Genomic DNA, 16,455 nt, shown 5'->3' on the forward strand with positions numbered 1-16,455 from the left:
CAAGTTGCCTATAATCTCCGCAACGTTGACTGTTGATCACTGCCATGATTGTGCGGTTCTTATTAATTTATTATGACATTATGATATTATTGATCAGTTTTAAGTCTTTAAATCCAATATTAAATCGTCCCATAGCTAAACAAGGATACTATTCCAGTCCCTGTAGGTAAGCAGGATATGGGGGTAGATACCAAATAAGTAACGTCACAGCCTTAATGTGGATGATTAGTAACTTTGAAAGGGATGTTGTCATGAAAGTAACCCTCTATAAACCGTGAGACCATATTTTTCAGATTACATTAAGTGTTCATCCGTCTATGTATTCTTAATCCTACATTATTAATTTGGTAAAGTTGGAACGTATAGCATCCATACCAAATCTTAAATATTTGGTATATGGTTGTCAGTAATTAAAACGTATTTATAGCCTATAAGAGATCTATATATACTTTTTTTAAAAAATTTCTTTATCTACATTTGCTATAAAAATCTTTTAATTATTTAGAATATAATTCATTGCTAAACTAATAATCAGTTTTCTCTGAATTGACCTATTTAAAAACAAAACTCTCTGTCTCTCTGGAAATATTTGAGTTTTTACAGTAAACTTTTTTAGTTTTATTGATTAAAAGGGATTCTTTAAAATATGTAGAGTATTACGCATTTATTGCATCGATTACAGTTTTATTCGACATAATTAGGATTTTGTATAAAAGATAAATTTCATGAGCCAGTATAATGCAAGGAGCGCACAAGCCAAACAGGTTGTAAGGACGAAGATGACGTCAAGCAGCAAGTACTGGTAAATCGGCAGACTGACAGAAGCTGGCCGCAAATGTGGCGCCCCCTGGTGTCTGATGACGTACTCTGTCCAGTACACTGCCGTTTGCAGCGGCGTCATCGGCCGATCCCGGAACTGTTGCGACAATCGCCTCATGTTCTGTGTGTACCTAGAAGAATCATGTGTATGTATTAAACACATAATCTAACTTAGCAAATTATATGAACAATCTAATCTTAAAAATTCTCATTTGTTCTTTCAACTATTATTAGCTTATAGCATTTATTTTCACAAACATTTAGTTAAAAAAGTGTTCTAAAAACGTTGAATATAAATTTTGTCACTCAGACTTGTAAAAAAATGAGATGGGAAATGTGATTTACAACGCGTGTTTCATGTTTTGGAAAGAGAAATTCAATGTAATTACATGATAAAATATATGAGGTATATTCAGGAAGTAGAAACATTTTTACCTGACGCAGTCATGTACATACCAATGGCGTATATATTGGTGTGCTCATGCTCAGCACCTCAGTGAGAATCCAGTCGTTTCAACTGGAAAATCTCCGCATACTGCCCGTTTTTTATATTCAAATTTTAAATGTGTGCTGCAATCGAAAATTCGCCAGTTGTAAAGTGCGGTATGTGATTCTATTTTGATTAGCAAAAAATGTAAAACCAATAGAAATTCATCGGGAAACTGTGTGAAGTGTACAGGCACAATGTACTAACTGAAAGTTCTATCAAGAAGTGGTTCATAAAGTTTTAAAATGGCAGAACAAACGTTCACGACCAAGAGTGAAAGCCCGTGCATTATGACTGAAGATCTGGTCACCAAAATTGACGAACAGATTCGTGAAAAACGCCGTTTCACTGAAACAGAGTTTTTGATTGATTTTATCGATCGTGGTGCAACAATAATCTCTGAGCGGTACTGCCAAACATTGCAAAATCTTAGAAGAGCTGTCCAAAACAAGCGCCAAGATGAATTTTTATGCACAATTTTGCTTTTGTATGACAATGCCCGACCTCAAACGGCAAACCGTGCGCAAGAACTCGTTTAACTGAGAAGATTTTCTTATTCCCTCTACAGTTCTGAGTTTGCTCTAAGTGATTTCGCTTGTTCGGGAAAATGGAGACCTGTCTAACAAAACAGTGTTTTGACAACGATGAGGAGCTCCAGGTACGTATCACTGAGTGGCTGACACCACATGCCGCAGAATTCAATGAGAGGAATTTTAAAAGCCTATCTTCCGCAATTAAAAGTGCCTGAATATGTATGGTGATTATGTAGAAAAGTAGTATTATAGTTTCTCTTTCACATGTATATATTGAAATGTTTTTTGTACTTGGTTTAAAATATTCAAAACGTTCTTTACTTTCTGAATACCTCTCATATATATCTCTCTTATAAAAGAATAAAATTAAAATCAACATGAACATGTCAAATAGTTAAAAATGCAGATTTATATTGCTATGTTAAAAATTAATGTCTTAACGTGTGGTAAAATATGTGATGATTGTATACTTTGGATTGTTCAATATCTCGTCCACGGCTATTCTTATTTTCTCTTCGGATAGGTCGTCATAGTCCAGTTGTATTCCAGCTCCTGGTTTGACGATTTTTTCAATATTGCCATATTGATCAGCGAAGAAGGGAATTCCGATCATGGGTTTGCCAACGTAGACAGTCTCAGTTAAACTCCCCAAGCCTCCATGACCAATAACAGCTATAACATTTTCATGTTCTGAAATAAAAGAAATTAACTTAATTGTAAATTTGCTAAGTCAGACAACATTTTTAGTATACAGGTAAATTACTTATCTACATTTACTTTCTGTATTATACATTTTGATATTCTGTCAGTATTTGAGTATCTCTACAATAAATATTTCATAATTGTGTTTAACATTACTGTAAGTTATCTTTATGTAGTCTTGATAACGATAATATTTCTGATTATATTAATATAGCTGGTAAATAAAGAATATTTAGAAATACTCCTTGGTGATATCAGTGATACCGAGCTAACTTGAGCTGTACTGATGTTGCCTACTGCGGGAAAATTAGGAGTAGCAGGAAATACTAAGAAAAGCAAGCAAGCAAGTCGGATAAGATTCGAGTTGTGTCTTATGGGTAGATAGTATGGCTGTAGCCGCTGACAAAAGTCAGTGCTACACGAACTCAAAGTTATCGGAAAAAAGAGGTCAGCGAGATATCCAAGGTTTACAGCATACTGTCGGAATGTGTTTTAATACTGCATTTAACGAATGTCAAACCTTATAAAATAGGTTAAAGTTGTCATTTAGAAAAGAAATATATTTGCTATAAATAAATATATTGAATACAAAGAATAAATAAAAAAGAGTGTGTGTGTGTGTGTGTACGCGTGCTCGTGTTTGTGTAAGTGTGTATGTGTTCGTGCGTGCATGTTGTGGTCTATTTCTGTTACTTTCTGTTCGACCTTTCGATATTTCGTTGTATCGGTTTACTAAATTACTATTTACATGTTCTATATTAGAAATACGACTTGCATGGCAAGATTTTCATGAAAATAAATTTTCCCCTAATTTTGGCCTAGACAGAAACTTACAACTACAAGATACTAAACTCCTAGAATTCACCACCTGATGACCACTCAATTTATGTAGGCCTATTATATAGAGGTATTATAAGAGCAAATTTGCAGACAAACCGGATACTTCTGTCGGATACATTTTTGTCTTCTAAATTTTAATTTTGATACAAAACTCCTGGAATTGATTACAACATAGGAATAGATTACAATTGATGTACTTAGAAAACCCGTTTAATATTCATTAAAACCATTAGAATGAGATTATTTATCCTGTAAAACATCTGAATAATAGGATATTTCTGTTTGTCAGCATTATTCATTATGATTTTGTCCTTTAAAGTAAAATACCGGAAATTGCGACTTCAAACTAAAATTCGTAATGGTTTAAAAAAAAATTCTAACCATATGGACATTTCTATGTAAAATGTCAGCTTAATGAATTAATCTACATCGAATAAAATGATATGCATAAAGAGCCATAATGGCATCAACATTTTATATCTACTTATATCCCTTTATCTTTACTACGAACTATCTTCTACTAATAAATTGGAATAACCTGTATTTTAGAATGAAACATAATCTAAAACTTACCCATCAGATCTCGTTGTGAAAACCAATTCCGTAGGACAACATTAGATGGTGCCTTTGGCAGATCTTCCTCGTATTTGAAAATTACGGTTTGAGGAATTTTTGAAAACACATTCATGAACATCTTGATTATTGGCTTTGGAAGGCTACAAGTACGAACTAGTGATCCAAAACTCACTACTATAACACCATTAGTGGATTTGTCTAAAATATGTTTTAAATCCTGAAAATATATACTATGTTAAAATACCGATCACCAAGTGTCCTAACTTACAATAAGTCATTACTTTTTGTTTTTGAAAAGTACAAGCCAAATAAAAGTACTTAATATTAATATACTTCATAATTTGTTTTTTTGTTATACTTTATTTCAGATTTTCAAGAATAATATTATAGTCAAATATGTTTCAAAATAATGTTTCGTGATATTTTATGTTTTTCCTACAGACACTAATAAAATTGGTTATAGTTGTCTTTTTTGTCTAGCAGGCCCTTTACAATTATAATCGAAAAAATAACGTACTAAGGTTTGGTTACTACACCATATCATTCGTATGAATAAATTATCTTGAAACTATTAAAACTATTGATTAACATATGAGACATAAACTGTTAATATATTATTATTTTGTTACCTTTGTCAGTGGACGACTCTCTTTTATATGTATTCCTCCAATTTCAATAACATTGGGAGGGAAAGGTCGACTCTGAGCAAGGGCATGATAACTGTTGACGAAAACTAGCGATGTGTTCCCCACAACTTCATGTAGTGGTGGCAGAGCTTCACCGAAAATCTGTTCCACTAAAGTTTGTGTCTGTTTGGCATACACATGAAGATGCCAGTACTTGGCGTAAACAAGTACAGCAGTATTATATATCCTTTGCCAAAAGGTCATCTCTGGAGTAAAGTGTACGAGATAGTTAGGAATATAAGAGGGGTTGTCAGGTAACCCAACTCTCTCGGCACCCCAAGGCATGGCCGTGCTGGTAGTGAAGGAAATAAGAGGAATTTGCAGTTTATGAGCGAGATAGGCAAAACAGTCGCTAGCAAGTAATTCAGTGATCAAAAGATCATATCTATCTTTTGAATTTAACACATTTTTAACTCTCTGTTCTCCCAGAACTTTACAGGATCCTTCATGTAATCGGTTTACAAAATGTGTCGTTCCCCATGGAGATGGCATTGCCTTTTTGATCATTTCAATAGAGAACGTGTTCATGTTTTGCGGGATAGTATCGGAACAATCAACATCAGTATAGTTCGGCAGAGGCTTCTTCTGTGGAAAAGAGGAGAACACAGTGACCTGGTGCCCTCTAGAGGCTAACTCCTGGAACAGCGGCTCTATCACTATCCAGTGACTTTTTGTCGGAAAGGGCACCATTGCTAAAATTCGTGCACCATCACATACGGTAACCAGAAGAAGCAGTGCAGCCAAAATATACATCTGTAAACAGTTCCATTACAGCTAATAAATATATTTTTTATTAATAGTTTAGTTGTTTATTGTAATATATTACAAATATTAAGGCATTAAAAATCATTAATAAGTATTATAAATTTGGTACCGTTTGGATTTCAAGTAATTAATTATTAGAGACTAGCTGTTTCCCGCGGCTTCGCACGCGTCTCTTAAGCTTTGTCCGTATATTTCTTTGCCTTCAAATAGTGTTTGGATATTTTAATATACGTAACTACTGTGTTGTAATTGCAGTTTATAATGTGCAGGCGCTTTGATAACTTTTATATCTTGCAGTACAGCCTGGTGGTTAGTTACATCAATGGGCATTGCGTATAAACCTTCTACATAGAAAAATACAAATTTTCATAGTGATCGGTCCAATAGTTTCTGAGTCTATAAAGGACAAACACACAAACATTCATTTTTATATATTATGATTGCAGAAACAGTTTTAAACAAAATTTGTCGTTTCTCTTAAGCTTACTCTATGCTTTAAAAACTATAAGTGTAAAGAAATTTATATATAAATATATTTTTTTGTCGCATTATATATGTTTACAAAGAACAGCTGATTAAAAATTTGAAAAGACTCTTTCACTTAATAACATATGTTTGCTGCAATGCATTTCTTACGGGTATTTCTGTAACCAGTGGGGCGGAATCCTGAATCGGGAAAGGGATAAAAAGTATCCTATAACCTTCTACAGATCAAGACGAACAAATTAAAAAAAAAAAATTAGGCGAATCCGTCCAGCCGTTTGTAAGTGATGCTGTTACACACGAACAGTTTCATTTTTATATATATTGATTAGGAATTTATAGCAACTTTTTACTAATTTTAATTTTATTAGACGAAGCATAACTGGCATTAGTGTCTAGAATTCCAATAATTGGATTAATGAATGAATGTACATAAGAATTAAAATGTAAATTAAATGTTCATTATTTTTAGTCTAGTAGAAAACCTGTAAGTTTAAATATTTGCGCATTTCTATGTACCTAAATTAAAAGTAAATACATACTGCAACTTATTAAATGTTATTTTGTTTATTCATGAAATCCACCATAAATAATACCTATTGGGCCAAATAGAACGAAAAGTTAAAATTATAAATTTTTTTAAACTCGTTTTATCCGGGTTTCTTTAACTACGTGACTTACTGTTATGTGTCCTTGGGAATTTAATTAGTAATAAACCCAGTGATGGGACAGTAACTGAGTCAAGAGACTGTTATCTTATTTGCTGTCTGAGTGTATTCATGTGTTGATAACCCAGTGTGTATAAAGACTGTATTAGTAGTCCCTTTTATTTTTGCTGTTCGGGCATTTTTCTTTGCTTTGTGAGTAAAAGTCGGTTACTTGGTGTCACATGGTGGTATATATAAGCCTTGCTTTCAAAAAGTAGTAGGTATTGCGGTAATTCACAGAAATCGGACGAAATTAAGTGAAAACAGACTAGTCAATTTGGAGAGTAACGTTAAAATAAATGAACTAGTACTAAACCAATCAAGACGGAAATCCGGCTATGTGATTGAAAAAATGATTTATTTCCTAACAAACATAAATATTACTACCAAAACAAAATAATATTAGTATTACAAATCTATACAAACATAAAATAAGATTCTGTTATGACAAATCAAATATAGTTTTAATAGGAACATAGGGTCCCAAAGGCAAAGCCTGATTAGGGATTCCATCAGATAAGTTCATCATTTAGATAAAGAGTTCATTTGCGGTTGCAGACAACTATTTATAACTACTAATCCCATAAATAAATTAATTTATTGTTACATTCTTTATGGCGTACCCAACAGAATTAATGAAACAAACTTGCCCTTCGTGAATTTATAAGTAAACAGAATACACTTATTTTAAAGAAAATATATATGTTTTAAACATTGCCACAGACCGTCAAACTAAAATTTCAAATCTTCAAGGTTTTCTTTTATACACTGAACCACTTTATTTTAAAGAAACTTAATACACTACCATATGTACATACCAAATAAACATACATTATAAGAGAAAATAAATTACTTATTGAATAATAGTTAAAAGATACTCCACACTGCTTCTGTCTGTACCTAAAAGCCAAGTTTTAACACTTTTAAAGATTTATTTAATTCTGTAACATTTTCTATATTTTGCAGCAACCTATTAAAAAGTCTTGGTTCTGTATAGTTAAACGTTCTTGTATAAAAGGTTAAATTAGGTTTAGGAACACTAAAATAAGGATTTCTAAGACCTTGTCTTAAAAAGTTATTGTTTGATGGTAAATTTCCACTAGTTAAATAAAAAGCTTTTAAACCCTTAAATACATAAATACAACGGCACAATTGTAATACAAACAAAACATGGATGATATGGTTCTCTTAATCTTTTATTTATAATTAATTTAACATATCATTTTTAATGTTCTCTACAGGTTTTATTGTGGATCTATACGACCCACGACGAGATATTATAGCTTTATTCTAATCTACTATTTACTAAGGCAAAATATAAACATTGCTGAGTTTAAATTTAGCATATTTCCCCCAAGTGATATAAAAGTCTAATTCCTGTTATGAGTTTTTATTTTAGTTTAATTATATTTATTTTCCAGCTCAATTCACAATCTCAAATTGCGGCCAAATATTTTCCTTCTTTGGTTGCACTGATTTCCGAACAGTTTACACAAGTATTAAACATAATTAAAAAATATTATCATTCATATATAATCTGATTATGGTATTCAATAAACCCCATTAAACTAAAATTAATGCAGTTAGTTTTTTGTGTGCTGAGAACCAATTTATTCTTGCAAAATCACCATTTTAAAGTTTCCAAATCAGTTACAATTTTTCTTTCAGATTCTTCCCACGTCTCACTTATATAGCAGATGGCCATGCCATCCGAAAATGCTGTGATTTGTCCATTTAATGAAGCATTAAAAAGGTAATTATATATTTTATATATATATATATATATATATATATATATAAGTAGATAGTATCATTTATTGGCAGAAAACTGTCCGGGAAAATTCTGAAAACGGTTTTTAAGGCAAAGAATTCCTAAGTGTTTATGATTAGTGCACTTTAAAGTAAACTCATTTACCTCTTATTAAAATAAAAAATTACTTGTTTACGTTTTTTATAATTGTTCAGGAATACTTTTAATATTATGAAATGTTTACTGCATTGAATTTGAATCTAACTTACCTATTCCGGAACTCACAATACCAACCTGCTAATGACAATTTATTTTTCCAGGCAGTAAATTGAAAGTAGTATACCATTATTGTAAAGAAAGAGATTGCATGTATTGATATCGACTGGCTCCAATTTTTATTTTATTCCATTAATAAAAATGTCGGAGAGCAATAATACATAAAAATAAAAATGTATACATTTAAATAATACCACTTACGAATCTAACATGAATTTTAACTTGATAATTTTTAATCAGTACAATCTTAAAGTTTGAAAAGAAAAGAACTTACAATGATGTGGTTATAGCTGGACGGACCCCTCACATATACTGGCGTTTAGTTCCATTGTGGCTTATCATAATTATCAACACTCTCAACGTGAATCTTAACCTTTTATATCTCGTATTCGCAAGATCACTATTGAATTTCAAACTAACAAAGTTTTTTTACACTAAAAATAATAATAAATGAGTTTATCTCGAAATAAAAACTGTATTTATTTTGAAGTGGTAGAGTCTGACTGGGTCATTATTTAATCATTGTACTATAACTTCTGAGAAGTTAGAGATCAGAATTTCCTTATAAAGATTTGGCCCCAAATATAAAAATAAAAAATCTTGTTAAGATATGTGCAATGATTTATTTCACATTGAACACAACAATACTGAATAGTTAAGTGTCTACAGCTTAAATATAACATCTAGATCTACATTCCTATAGTTTTTGTTTGTCACTGCTTACAGATCCAGAACTACCTTAACAAAACCAGTATTGAATTAGTTCCAGGCAATTTATTCTATGAAAATAATTTTTAGAAAATGTAGTTACAATTATTATAAGTATAACTTATTATAGTACAAGAAATATAATATCTTCTGTCGGTTTGTTTTTGATTGTGTTCAAAACACTATTTTTTAAATGTAGTAGAAATATAATATAAAAAATTTACGATTGCTTTTAAATACATTTTTTCCACACACACACACACACACACACACACACACACACACACACACACACACACACACACACACACACAACACACACACACACACACACACACACACACACCACACACACACACACACACACACACACACACACACACACACACACACACACACACACACACACACACACACACACACACACACACACACACACACACACACACACACACACACACACACACGCACACGCACACACACACACACACACACATTTCTACATCAAATAGGCATATAGTATTCTGGTATACCTAATAAAGAAGCAAACCAAATCCTCCATTATACCACTTATTAGATCGTATCAAAATGAATGATGCAATAATCAATTCTCCTCGTGTGCAAACAAATACATGAACTGAACTAGAATATATGTGTTTTCCAAAACCATAAATTTTGTATAGGTATTTTAATATTTGTTTATTTTGAATTCAAATACTGGAGACAAATTTAGTAGCTTTATTAATATATTTAATCACTATTTTTCGATAGCCTGTCCCATTAAAACAAAACCAAACGTTAAAGGAAAAGGGAAAAATTCCTGGATTACTAAGGGGATAATAATTTCTTCGAGAAAACTTAAAGAACTTTATTATAGGAAAAAAACTAACAAGACTTAAAATTTTTTAGAATACTACCAAAATTATAGAAAAATATACCGAAAGGTTATAAAGGTTGCTAAAGCGGCTTATTTGTACGAACGTCTACGCTATACCGATAATTTAGGTATAGAAGCGTGGGAAATAATAGATCAAGACAGAAATAGAAAACCTGTTTTGTTACCAGCAGACATGCCGAACCCGGAAATCTTAAACAACTATTTTGCTAATGTTCGTAAACATAAGAGTTCGATGATAACGGAAACGACGGTACAGTCACAATATGATAAAACTTGTCCTAGTACGCTCATGCTGACTCCTACAGACCCCAGAGAAATTTATAAAATAATAATGAAATTTAAAAACTCAAATGCTTCCGGATACGATGGTATATCACATAAACTAGTTCGCCAATGTGCAAATGCCTTATCTATACCCCTTTCGAATGTTATAAACTCCTCTTTGATGGAAGGTTTCTTTCCGCAGGAAATGAAACAAGCTATCGCACGGCCTATATACAAGGACGGAGATACGGGTCTCCCGGAAAACTATCGACCAATTGCAATGTTTCAACATTTTCCAAGATATTTGAGCATGTTTTTGCTAATAGACTGCTGGATTTTCTTTTCCATCATAACTTATTATGTAAAGAACAATATGGATTCGTTAGAGGGAAAAACACAGCTTGTGCGATGGCAAAATTTGCAACCCATGTGATCGACGCTTTAGATACAAAATTTAAATCTGTGGGCGTATTTCTTGATCTTCAAAAGGCATTCGACTGCCTAGATCATGAAGTGCTTTTTGAAAGACTAAGTCGCCTAGGAGTGCGTGGAGTAGCCCTCAACTGGATTAAATCTTTTTTACTAAATAGAACACAAAGTGTTCAGGTTAAAAATGTAAATTATAATAAATTGGAATTAAATTTTGGTATTCCCAAAGGCTCCGTATTGGGGCCGATATTGTTTATCATATATACAAACAGTTTAACAATAAATTTTACATATTACGATGTACTCGGATGATATCGCCTTAATCTTCCAAGCTAAATCATTAGAGCATATAGAGATAAACTGCTTCTTACAACTAACAAAGTTATATCAATACTTAAATCAAAATAATTTACATGTTAATCCCTCAAAAACCAAAAGTATTTCTTTTTCAAATTATTTTAGCTCAGAAATCGATCCACTGATCGTTATTAATGAATTCGAATTGCCTTTAGAATCAGATTGTAAGTACTTGGGATTAATTTTTGATAGTAAATTTACTTGGGAAAAGCTATGCTCAAAATTATCATCACAATTGTTTTTACTAATCAGATATTCTCAATATCAACATTATTTTCTTTTACGTCTAATCTACACCTCCCTGATCGAGTCAAGGCTGCGGTATGTTATAATACTGTGGGGCTCAGCGTCACGCAGGGAGTTTCTACGAATATTTTATTTGCAAAAAAGAGCCGTCCGTATAATAGCCGGCGTACTTAGGAGAGCGCCATGTAAAACATTTTTTCAGTCTTATAGAATTTTGACCCTCCCGTCTCTATAAATTTACGAAATGCTTGTGCACTACAAATTCAAATACGGTTCCATCCAAATTGGTTCGGACGTCCAAAATTACAATACAAGATCCAGCGCTCAACATAGGCAAGTTCCCCACCGACTTCAGCTTAGTGCCTCACTTCCCCAGAATATGGGGCCAAAATTATATAACAGGCTACCGCAAAATATTACAATGGAAAATAATCCTACAAAAGTCAAAAAATTATTATATAACTATCTCATACAGAAAGCGTTTTACTCGGTTGGTGAGTTTTTTCCGATTAGTAATTTAAAAGTGGCTACAGAAATTGTGAAAAGTTTGAGAAATATTGCTTTATTTAGATATGCAACTTAAACCATATTTTTCTGACGAGTGTAATACAATTATTGTAAAAATTGTTATACTACAAAAAAAAAGAATGAGGGCTGCTATAACTAATGATTGAATAAGTTAAACCTAAATTTGTTAATATCACTTTAAACGTGATTCAAAAAATATCCAAATGGCTTAAAAATCATCGCTCTTAAAACGGAAAGAATAAAAGACAACTTGTTTATATATATATATATATATATATATATATATTTCTAAAACATACACCTCAAAAAGAAAAAAAAACCCATAAAATAAGTTGTGTGAATCCCACTGTTATTTTAAAATCTTAAATTTTAACAAAACATGTACTCTTCAATTACATGAAATACGTTACAACTTTGTCAAACTATTATTTGGTAACAATCTAATTAAAGCAGGTTTTACCTGCTGTTGGTATTGGTAACTTTTCATTGTTTTACTTAATCTAATACTTCGTGCAGCTAGGTCTTGTTAGTTACTTGTTTGATAATTATTTACTAAACTGTGACTATTAAAATTGTTGATATTTCCTCCCTTGAAATTAACTCATACTCAGGCTATTAATTTAGTTTGTTAATCAGATAAGTTTTATGTAAATAAGCTGGCAAGTCGTATAAAACTTGCCCCAAAACTCTTACCTCCAATATTTTGGGAGTATAGTTTGAAAAAGCAAAAATTGTTACAGTCAAAAACACACTTTTTTTGCGTTTGGACTACGATAAATCCGTTAAATTTCCTATAAATAGAGAAAAGTTTTCAATAAAGTTTGTAGTGAATTTTATTCTACAAAATTATGATAAAGTTAATAAAAACGGAATAGACTTCTTTAACATAAAGCTCGCTTTACATAAAACACATCTAATTATTATACTCAATTAAACTGTATACCTCGCCAGCAAAGCAATTCCGAACCAATGTTTATATGACATTTATTCATTATTTTGATGAGAGGAAAAGCTTGTGTAGTATGGCAGATTCCTCTTATAACACTGAACGAATTACAATCCTGAAATTATAAGTTTTGAAATAATTGTAAACGAAAACAAGTTAGCGAAGCTGTATTGAAGCCCCCAAGGTGGTGTTACACTTTTATACGAATATAACATTTTTAATCCACAACAGGGTTATTACTAATACCTTGTTCATCTTGTGAACTTCATTTTCATCTGCTGCCATCTATTGACAAATTGTAGGATATATTTGTTTACGAATTATAATTCGGTTTCTATTACTTGACTATTATGCTTTGAACAGTTACGAAAATTGTTTTAAATACTGAAATAGTTTACTGTAACCTGTTTAATTTGTGAGAATATAAGTTTTACGTGTCAAGAGAATAAAACTAAGAGTATAAGTCAAATATATCTTGACTTATGTTTTGAACAGTTACGAAAATTGTTTTAAATAGTGAAATAGTTTACTGTAACCTGTTTAATTTGTGAGAATATAAGTTTTACGTGTCAAGAGAATAAAACTAAGAGTATAAGTCAAATATATCTTGACTATTATGCTTTGAACAGTTACGAAAATTGTTTTAAATAGTGAAATAGTTTACTGTAACCTGTTTAATTTGTGAGAATATAAGTTTTACGTGTCAAGAGAATAAAACTAAGAGTATAAGTCAAATATATCTTGACTATTATGCTTTGAACAGTTACGAAAATTGTTTTAAATAGTGAAATAGTTTACTGTAACCTGTTTAATTTGTGAGAATATAAGTTTTACGTGTCAAGAGAATAAAACTAAGAGTATAAGTCAAATATGTCTTGACTATGGTTTGTCGTAACGAACATAGGCTTATATATTACCTACCAGTACTCATTTAAATGACTGAAATAAAATTCAGTTAATAATGGTTAATACTTTAAATAGATTTTCAAATTAATAAAGTACTCCGAATTAGTGAGAGGTTTTAGTTAATTATTTCTGTTAACGTATCGCTTGATAGAGTAATGACTGTAACCATTATTCTGCTTGATAATATCCTCGTGCAGGCCAGTGGGCCTTGAGAACAAAGCTTAAAATGGGACTTGCCTTACCTTTATAAAAAAGGATCATGCTTCACAATGAATGGAATGCAATTAGGAATACAGGCATATATTCAAGAAGATGAGATTTGTTTGTGATGAGATGTGATTAGCTGCACGCATGCCAGTTTTACTCTGATATATCCAAACTGTTTGTAGAAAGGTTGTAGGATTTACTTTACTATATAAAATTATGTTTTTTCAAGTTTGTCACTCATAAACATTAAAACATAAAAGGACTGTAAATAACCCAGATCGTCCTCTTAGACGACGATTTTTGTCGCTATGTATAGCCCTCTCGTCCTAAAATGGTACAAACCATTCCGAAGAAATGATAGTCAACGTAGCAATTATATAAATGTTTAATTTAAATACAGCAACCAGTTCGTCAACATTTTACGCATGGCAAATAAAAATTTCATCAAGCAATTAACCTTTTGAAGTTGGTGGCTTTATTCATGATAAAAATGTAATTTTTGGTATCGGATAGTGATTGTCTCCAGAGGCTCTTAGTAAACAGCCAGTTGTAATGGACATTTTAATGCATCGTAAATTTTATCACAAATTAGTTTTTTTATTATTATATAGACATGACTGTTTTCATAGTTAATTTTAAAACCCTGCCTAAAAGGTTACTTTCTTATATTAGTAGTTGCGTCACATGATACTGTGGATAGTAAAATAACAGTTATTAAAGTTGAATTTTCTTAATAACTATAACGGACTGAAAGGTTGAATTCAGAATAAAAATATTCGGATTGCCTATGACTTTATTTATTTTAAACATCAAACTATCCCAAATTCAAAATTGGGGATTCAAGATGGTTTCCAAAACTAAGATCTAGCCAAATTAAAAGTAACTTATATTTAATAGACATGTACTAAACTAAACATGAGTGATAGCTCTAACTCACTAAATCATTAATAATTTTCATATATTTATGTCACACTGTATAGTAGTTGACACTGTTAAATTGTAAGAATATTAGACAAAACCGATTTGAAGCATAGAACATTAAATAAATTGCGGATTGCCATACCTGTATCTTGTTCTTAGTGAGGGCAGACAGTAGAGTGCAAACTGTTTCACTGCTACAAAGGTAAGTACTACTGTAGTTATCACCGAGCGCAGTAATTATAACTACAGCAATGCTAATAAAGCAAACCCTTGGTATCGAGGATTTAATGACTTCTTTGGCCAAATCTCATCATTAAATTGGAAAGGCTGATTCGATGTGAATGTTAATTTTAGCTCCAGTTCACCTTCCTCTTACTTGCAGTATCTGAAATCTGATGCTGTTGCAGACTTGACTCCTGGAATCTGGAGTCATGTTCGTCTGAAGGGATCCAAAAATAATTGGGTGTCGAATAACGAAGACGCTCAAAACGAACCCCGCATCGTTTCGACATCAGAGACACTCAGACTACAAAAGTATGTATTGCGTCATACTTAAGTATTTAGACGTTTTAGCGTTTTGTAAACAGTTTGTAGTAAAACACAGAGCACTGTATTGTATGACCTCGAGTGATTATTTTAATTAATATGTATCTCTAAGTTTATCCTTGAATCACGTCTGAATATAATTATGATAATAATAAATATTCATTAACATGTGTAAATAATTTAAATAGCTAAAGGACTTCAATGATTTCATTAGAATGAATAATTTATTATGTAATATAATTCATTTGTAGGTTGATAGATAAATATTGACGTATAGGAAATTGAGCAGTATTTAAAAGCTAACGAGGTTGTTAAAGAAAAAGAAAGACGCCTTGAACTCACTGTCATTGTTGTTTTAAGTACATCATTATTTGATGTATAATTTAAAAGTAAAATTTTAATGAAAATAAAAATTATAAATTCTAATACAAATTAAAATAAAAAAAAAAATATCTTGAACTTTAAATCTTCCAAGTGTATTTCCCTTAAAAACTGTTGTAATCCCATAAGATATCTTTACTCGGGTGTTGCACAGCAAACATACACAGTTAGAAAAGTGATAACTAAGTTCAATCAGGTTTCTAGAAAACATATTATACTTTTAATACACTTTTCTCAAGAACTAAGTACAGACACTGAAGTTAGTACAAATAGTTTTTTACCCACTACAAGTAAAACCTGCTATAATTTACGCTTTAACTTCAGAACAGAAGAAAAATCATATAGAGAAAACGTATTTTCACTTCTATAATGATAATCATTAAAAAGTTGACCAAACTATACTTTGTCTGAATAATGACTTCATCAGATTCTACATAAACACTATTCTTTCTGAGCGTTCCGCACTGAGAAACTATATCATACTTTAGGATGCC

The 16,455-nt window shown here is 31.5% G+C and overlaps 1 protein-coding gene across 1 annotated transcript; it reads right to left on the reverse strand.

Moving 5' to 3' along the window:
- Positions 1–677: 677 nt before the first annotated feature.
- Positions 678–8,965, reverse strand: LOC124354961 (UDP-glucosyltransferase 2-like). Its single transcript, XM_046805794.1, has 5 exons — positions 8,899–8,965; positions 4,587–5,396; positions 3,955–4,174; positions 2,310–2,529; positions 678–950 (listed from the first exon to the last, which is right to left on the reverse strand). The coding sequence occupies exons 2-5, from the start codon at positions 5,394–5,396 to the stop codon at positions 698–700; spliced, it is 1,503 nt and encodes a 500-aa protein (XP_046661750.1). The 5' UTR covers positions 8,899–8,965; the 3' UTR covers positions 678–697.
- Positions 8,966–16,455: the final 7,490 nt, after the last annotated feature.

The sequence above is a fragment of the Homalodisca vitripennis genome, chromosome 2, assembly GCF_021130785.1.
Source record: "Homalodisca vitripennis isolate AUS2020 chromosome 2, UT_GWSS_2.1, whole genome shotgun sequence".
Classification (NCBI taxonomy): domain Eukaryota; kingdom Metazoa; phylum Arthropoda; class Insecta; order Hemiptera; family Cicadellidae; genus Homalodisca; species Homalodisca vitripennis.

Excerpts from the sequence above, each read along its gene's own strand:
- LOC124354961 (XM_046805794.1), bottom strand. The coding sequence starts at position 5,396 with ATGTATATTTTGGCTGCACTGCTTCTTCTGGTTACCGTATGTGATGGT. Across the intron at positions 4,175-4,586 it reads AGAGTCGTCCACTGACAAAG|GATTTAAAACATATTTTAGA; the intron begins GTAACAAAATAA and ends ATATATTTTCAG. Across the intron at positions 2,530-3,954 it reads TTCACAACGAGATCTGATGG|AACATGAAAATGTTATAGCT; the intron begins GTAAGTTTTAGA and ends CTTTTATTTCAG.